The 7,562-nt window shown below is 43.0% G+C and overlaps 1 protein-coding gene across 1 annotated transcript; it reads right to left on the bottom strand.

Annotated features, from left to right (window-relative positions):
• Positions 1-227: 227 nt before the first annotated feature.
• On the bottom strand, positions 228-4,663 carry PRR13 (proline rich 13). Its single transcript, XM_006883981.1, has 4 exons — positions 4,636-4,663; positions 3,434-3,472; positions 2,546-2,910; positions 228-266 (listed from the first exon to the last, which is right to left on the bottom strand). Exons 1-4 carry the CDS (start codon positions 4,661-4,663, stop codon positions 228-230), a joined length of 471 nt encoding a protein of 156 aa, XP_006884043.1.
• Positions 4,664-7,562: the final 2,899 nt, after the last annotated feature.

Genomic DNA, 7,562 nt, shown 5'->3' with positions numbered 1-7,562 from the left:
CAAACCAACCCCCTTGCTAAACTCATCAGCTGAAAATTCTGTCCAAGGACTCTGCCAGCTCAGGATAATGAGCTTTTCCCACTTTCCCTAGCTAGTTAGGGCTAAGCAGCAGGATGAGGTTCAGGCAGGAGGTACAAGGGTTAATTCCCCTCAGTACAACATGGCATCTGAAGCTTGATGGGAGAGTAGAACTGGTGAGACTTGAGGGGAGGGTCCAGGCCCTGTATTCAGTCAGAGTCACTGCTGGAAGAGGAGGAGGAGGAATGCTGCAAGGGGAAAGGGGAGAGGAGATAGCATCAGATCCAAATGCCACGTGATCAACCCTGTGGCCATTCTCTGGTGCCCCACCCTTCTACCCAACTACCCTTCCTTCCCCAAGAAAGTCAAGAGTTTTTGAACCAGACTGTCCCTTGAATTGCACAGGGTGAGGTTGGGGTTTTTTCCCCCCAGCAATAAACATAGAAATGGATGAAACAGTCCTATTTCATTACATTGAATTTAAACTACTGCATCTCGAACAAGTATGTTTCTTTACTTGAGTCATTGCCTAAGCAAGGAATAAATGATAGGCAATAGGACAGGTTCTTGGAGAGGGACATCATGCTTGGGAGGGTGGAGGGACAGCACAGGAGAGGAAGACCCTCTATGAGGTGGATTGATTCAGTGACTGGGGTAATTGGGATGGGTGTGTCAGAGGCAGTGACAGAGCAGGGTTTAGGCCTGTTGTACATAGGGTCACTATGAATCGCAAGCGACATGACGGCACATAACAACAATGGCACAGTGCAATGCTAGAAATAACTGCTATCTTATACCTATTAACTGCATGAAAAGTCCTTAGTGGCTATGAATCTAAAAAAAGGGAGTAGAATCAGCAGCTGTATGTATATGCATCTCTCCTTTTGCTGAAGCTCTCTTGGGGAAAAAGTAGGGAAGATAAAAGAGAAGGTTGGGAGAGTTCTAGTCAAAGCTCCTTATTTACATAATCCTATCAATAATCTCTATTTAAAAACTTTTGAGCATCTAGAACAATTTCTTCCCCATCCAGTCTCACCTTTCCTTTTCCTCAGACCTATACCAAAGACTCAGAATCTCAAATTTTAGGCTTTATTTTGTGCTTTAAGAGGGATTCCTAGTCTTGCAATGATAAACCCCTCACCAACTAACCAAAAGTTCGTTTGAGCTCTGGTAGCCTAGTGATAAGAAGTTGTGCTACCAAGCCAAAGGCTGGCAGTTCGAAATCACCTACAGCTCAGTAGGAGAAAGATGGGCAATCTCCTTCTGTGTAGCCTCAGAAAATCCACTGGAGGGTCAGCTAGGAGTGGGTTCTGACTCAACAGCACTTAACAGCCACTCTGAGAGAAAGATCTGGCAATCTGCTTCCTTACAGACTGTATACTGATGCAATCTCTAACTTTTCCTTAAAGTTTGCATATCCTAGGGAGCTCTGGTGGCTAGTGGTAAGGAATTGTGTTGCCAATGTAAATGTACAAGGTTCAAATCCACTAGCTACTCCATAGGCGAAAGATGGGCATTCTCCTTCCATTCAATTTACTGTCTCTGAAAATCCACTGGGGGCGGTCAGCCATGGGTTGGTTCCAACTCAAAGGTACAAAACAACAATGTGACTGTTCTGCTCTGTCCTACAGGATCTTTACTAGTTGGAGTCAACTTGATAATAGGTTTGCTTGCTTTATTTTTATGGGCCTTTAGAAGAGCCCTGGTGGTACAATAAACGCTTGCCAATCAAAAGGTTGGCAGCTCAAACCCCCTAAAGTCTCCTCAGGTGAAAGTCTTGGCGAGCTGCTCCTATAAAGATTTACAGCCTAGAAATTCCTATAGGATAGTTCTACTTTGTCCTATAGGATCACTATGACTCAGGATCAATTCAAAGACATACAACAACATGGGCCTTAAGGAGCCTTAGTTAAGCATTAACCCACCCAGCAGCTTCACAAGAGAAAGATCTAGCTTCTGCAAAGCTAGAAAATCCTACAGATGGTTCTACTCAGTCATATGGGGTCACTAAGGGTTGAAATCATTCAACAGCATCTAACATAGCTCTGATGCCTTAGTCATAGCATGTAATGCTTACAGAAAGGACGCAAGACTCCTCTGGTTCAAATCCATAGGAAAAAGATTAAAACTTCACTGCCTCTGATAGCTGATTGAGGGTGGGAATCTACTGAGGGCAGTAAGTGGCCTATTCTTAGATTCAGCCTAGCCCCTCCCACTTTGAGGGCCAATGAAATTTCAAGCTTATCTATTAGTGATAATCCTTTACCAAAAAGAACAACTCTGGTTTTATCTGGTAAGAGATATTATGTCAGACTGCTGTTCCACAGTAAACACTGAAAGCCTCTGAAATCCAAAGGAGGGTGGCCATGAGTCAGAACTGTCTCAACAGCAATGCGTTTACTTAAGTGTCTATCAAAAGTACCACAAACCAACCCCAAGACATCAGACTGTGACTCTCCCTTGGCCAACTCCAGGCTGCATTATCTGGAGCATGTCCCCCCAACCTTGATTTCAGAAGAGCACTGACCTTGCCATGTTTGTGGTGTTTGTGCATCTTTTTATGAGCTTTCTTCATTTTTTTCCGTGTCTTCTTATCCATCACCATTCCTGGTCCCATCATGCCAGGAGCCAAGGGATTCATAGGAGGCATGCCAGGGGCAGGTGGTGGGTAAGGAGGTGGATAGGGTCCTGGGGGGTGGCATCCCGGATACCCTGGCTGGGGCACAGGTTGTGGAGGTGCACATGGGGGCAAGGCTGGATTCCCATGAGGTACTCCTGGGGGAGTGGGAAAGGAGCCTGGAGGAAAAGCAGGATTGCCAGGTGGTGGATAGACAGGGTTGGAACCCCCAGGACATGCAATGTTGGGGGGGTATGGATTTGGCCCCGGCAGTCCTGGTGTAAGAACAGAGAATATATGTAAGATTAGAATTACTCAGAACCTCTGACAACAAACTACTAGAACAAAAAGAAGCAGATTCAGCTTCTCACTGAGTTCTTAGCTCCGGGTAGTTCAATGGTTAAATACTTGGCTGTTTTGAACCCACCCAGAGACTCCATGAAAGAAAGACCTTGCAATCTGCTTCCATAAAGATTACAGTCAAAACAGTAAGATCCTTTGGGGCAGTTCTACCTTGTCACCTAAGGCAGCATCAACTCTATTTAACACAACTGCACTTGAAAAGTAATGGAAAAGTGAGGAAGTAGAATAAAAGGGTGGGAAGGTAAACCTGCGTGGAAAAGAAAAACCTGAAGAACCTGGGAGGGCTGAGGAGAGAGGAAAGCAGTGAACTCTGTGGTCTAAGGGCTTTGCTTTGGGGATAAATTAGAGGGATACGAACTGACCTAGGAAGTTCCTGTAGTGGGGTCCTTCTGAAAAGAGAGTATGAAATGAGGAAGGGATCTCCCAACCACCTACCGGTACCGGCATTCCACATGTTCAGGTGTTTTCTCAAGCCTGAGAAGAAAGAAGTGAGGCAAAAAGCTGGCCGAGATGGAAAGGAGATTTTAGAACTTCAAAGTTCCTGCCTCATAGTTCGTTCTCCCACTGACCCTTCATTTAACCAGGACACCTAAGGAAAGTTTCTTTCCATTCATTCATTCCCCCTGAACATCCATTTTCTTTCTGGTCCCCTAATCACAAGAGTTTTGTTTCCTTTATCTGCCCACCTTCCTATGCCTCTGGCAAGAGGGGCAAGTCTCTACCCCTTCACAAACAGGGGCGGCGACCCCAAGCCCACAGTTCCCATCACTCAATCTCTTAGGCTCTGCAGGGTTTTAACCACGCCACTCACTGTATTGGCTAAGAAAGGATCTCAAACAACAGAACTCCCAGCCCAGAATAAGAGGATTTCTTTAGAGGAAAAGAAACTCAAGAAAGATCCTTAAACGTTTAAATATATAGACATATCCCCTTCCTCATTTAAGAGAGAGAGGAGATGGCGATCCTAATTCCGAGAGGCAAAGGGACACCGACCCAGGGTTGGGAAAAGAAAGTAGTGGGAAAATCTAGATGCCCCATCACCTTTTTTACAACAGCCAGGGCTCGATGCGTCCTTTCCAGCCTCAGCTCTCACTTCCTGGTCACCCCTACTTCATACTATAGCGCCCGCCTCTGCTACTGCCTAATTGGTAGTGAAGTACTATCTCAGCTTTGTGATTGGAGTAGAGACTAGTCAATCATCTGGTACTAGTCTAGCAGGAAACAGTGGCTCTAGAGGCGGAGCGAAGTCTTTTAGGGCAAGGCAGGTGCAAAGGGCAGGAAATCTCATGAGGGTGGGGCTCATAAAAACAGGGCGAGGAAGGGTAAAGCCAGGTACTGGGCAAAGACCTCGAGACGCAGAGAAAAAAAATTGAATCTTTGCCCTTTGAGCTCACAGTCTGTTGTTGTTAGGTGTCATTGAGTCGACTATGACTCATAGTGACACTATGAACAAGGAATCTGAACCTTGGTCCTGTGCGGTTCTCATCATCTCTGATATGCTTGAGCGCATTGATATGATCGCTGTTGATCCATCTTGTCCAGGGTCTTCCTTCTTTGGATGACTTTCCACCATGATGTCTTCCCTCCCCCCCCCTCCCCCAAGGACTGGTTTTTCCAAACAACTTGCCCAAAGTTACGTGAGACGAAGTCTCGAAGTCTCGTCATCCTTGCATCTAAGAAGCTGCCTAATTGCACTTTCTCCAAGACAGACTTGTTTTGTTCTTTTGGCAGTCAATGGGAGAGTCAGTACTCTTTTCAAACACCACAGCTCAAAGACATCAATTGTTGTGCTGCCATCTTTATTCATTGTCCAATTTTCAGATGGCATATCAAGTAATTGAAAAGTTCATGACTTGGATTAGTCTTAAAACACTATCGTCTTTAAACTGCCATCATTTGCTCTTTAGCACTTTGGGGTGGTCTTTTTTTGTATTGGAGGAGTGCTAAATTTGAGTTGTGGTGCTGGAGAAGAGTATTGAATATAACATGGATTGCTAGGACAACAAACAGGTACGTACTGGAGAGGGTGAAACCAGGCTGCTCCTTGGAGGCAAGGATTTTGAAGCTCCGTCTGACATACTTTGGGTATATTGCAAGGAAAGGCCAGTTCTTGGAGAGGAACATCATACTTGGAAGGGTGGAGGGGCATTGCAAGAGAAGAAGATTCTAGATGAGATGGATTAACTCAGTGATGGGGGTAATGGGGGAAGGTGTGTCAGAGACTATGAAATTGGCTCAAGATAGAGCAGAGTTCAGGGCTGTTGTACATTGGGTCTCTATGAGTTGCAAGAGACTTGACAGCACCTAAAAATAAGAACAGTGCTAAATGTTAAAGATTAAATGGAACATTTTTCCATATTTTTTATTTTTTTTTCACTTCTTTTTTTTTTATAAAGCAACATGATATTTTTTTAAAAACTTAGGGACATATGTGCAGTCTCTTTCTTGAAAGTTTATTGACATTTTAAATACGATGCTTTCATGTTGTGCTGGGGAAGAGTCTTGAACATACCATGGGCCACCAAGAAAACAAGTAAGTCTGTCTTGGAGAGAGTGAAACCAAGTTTCTTCTTGAAGGCTAGGATTTTGAAGCTCCATCTCACATACCTTAGGCACCTGGCCAGGAGGGGACCAGTCCTTAGAGAAGGACATCTTGCTAGGAAGGGTGGAAGGATGGCACAGGAGAGGAAGATCCTGGATTAAATTAATTGATTCAGTGACTGAAGAAGTGGGGTAGGTGTGTTGGAATCAGTAAGACTGGCTCAGAACACGGCAGGCTTCAAAGCTACTGTACATAGGGTCGCAGTGACCTGGCCACAGATGGCAACAATTATGTCTTTATAGATAGGTTACCTTTTATAATTTAGATATCTCTACCTAGTTATTTTTAAGCCGTTTTATTGAGATGTAGTTCACATGCTAAACATTTCACTTATTTATCTTTAAAAAGTCCAAAGTTTTATTGTTTTGGATACATTCTCCAGCAACCCCTCTTGACCTCACATTTCTCTTCCCTTATTTTTAATGTTTATTTTATTATTTTTGTGTGAGTGTACCGTCAAATCAGATCTGACGGGTACAGGAGGAGATTGTCCCTCCTTCCCCGGCAGAGCATCTGGTGGATTCGAACCGTGCGCTTCTGGGATTGTAGTTGCAGCTCCTTACCACTAGGCCACCAGAGCTCCCCTTCTCTTCTTTAAAGTGTATATGCAAGTCAGTGATTTTTTAGTATATTCAAAAGGTTGTGCAAGGATCTTCACTATAAATTTTTTAAATATGTTCACCTCTCCTAAGAGAGATCCACGTTCATTAGCTGTTAATATGTATTTTCCCCCACCTTGTTCCAATACCCATGTCTACTCAAAACTCAAATTCAGTGCCTTCGGGTTGACCCTGACTCATAGGAATTGTTCCTCGGCTTTCTGAGGCAAGGCTATAAATTGTAAAGGGAGGATCTCCGTGAGAGCATCTGGTAGACTCAAACCCTAAGAGACACACATCCTTTGAGTTTACAATAAAACTCCCTATGGAATGCCACCAGAGCTCCATATCAAACTAATTACCAATCAAAGTTTTGTCAATAAATTTTTTCCTAGTCTAGGCATTTCTTGTAAATAGAATAATGAAATATATGGGCTTTGGGGCCTGACTTATTTCACTTAACATGATATTCTCAATATTCATCTATATTGTATAAGAGCTTCATTCCTTTTTACCCTAAATAATCTTATTATTTAAGTATTCAACTATAGCACATTTTGTCTATCCATTCCTTTGATGATGAATATGATGAACATTTGAGGTCTATTCCACTCTTGAATTACTATCAAAATTGCTGCTTTTAGACACTCACATGCAAATTTTCATGTGAACATGTATTTTCCATTCTCTTGGGTATGCATCTGTTTTGTTGATAAGTGCCATGAAATCAATTAAAACTCAAAGCAACCCTATGAATAGATCTGAACCTTGCCTTATCTGGCTCCTGCCCCAACCTCTGATATTTTCAAGCCCATTGTCAAGGTCACAATTTCAGTCCATCTTGTTGAGGTTTTTCCTCACTTTCTCTGATCCTCCACCTGTCCAAGCATGACGTCCTTTTTCAAGAACTAATGACTCCTGACAACATGTCCAAAGTATTATAAGATGAAGTTTCTGCAACAATGAATGAATGAAAACCCAAAATCTCTGTAAATGTTCATTAAAACTAATAAAATTTAATAAAAAAAAAAGATAAAGTTTCGCCGTCTTTGCCTCTACAGAGCTGTTTGCACTTCCTCCAAGATAGAGTTGTTTGTTCTTTTGGCACTTCATGGCATACGCAATACTCTTCTCCAACACAACAGTTCAAAGGCATTGATTATTCTTCTGTCATCCTTAGTCATCATCCAACTTTCAGATACATAGGAAGTAATTGCAAAGACTATGACTTGGGTCAAACACACCTCTTCAACACTTTGAAGATGTCCTTGACAGCGAATGTGCTCAATGCAACACATCTTTTTATTTTTTTGACTGCTGTTGCCATGAGTGTTGATGGTAGATCCAAGTAAAATGAAATAGT

This window comes from Elephantulus edwardii, unplaced genomic scaffold, assembly GCF_000299155.1.
Source record: "Elephantulus edwardii isolate Elephantulus edwardi_28Jun2011 unplaced genomic scaffold, EleEdw1.0 scaffold00030, whole genome shotgun sequence".
NCBI classification, from domain to species: Eukaryota; Metazoa; Chordata; class Mammalia; order Macroscelidea; family Macroscelididae; genus Elephantulus; species Elephantulus edwardii.
This window is presented reverse-complemented; position numbering and strand designations above follow the sequence as displayed.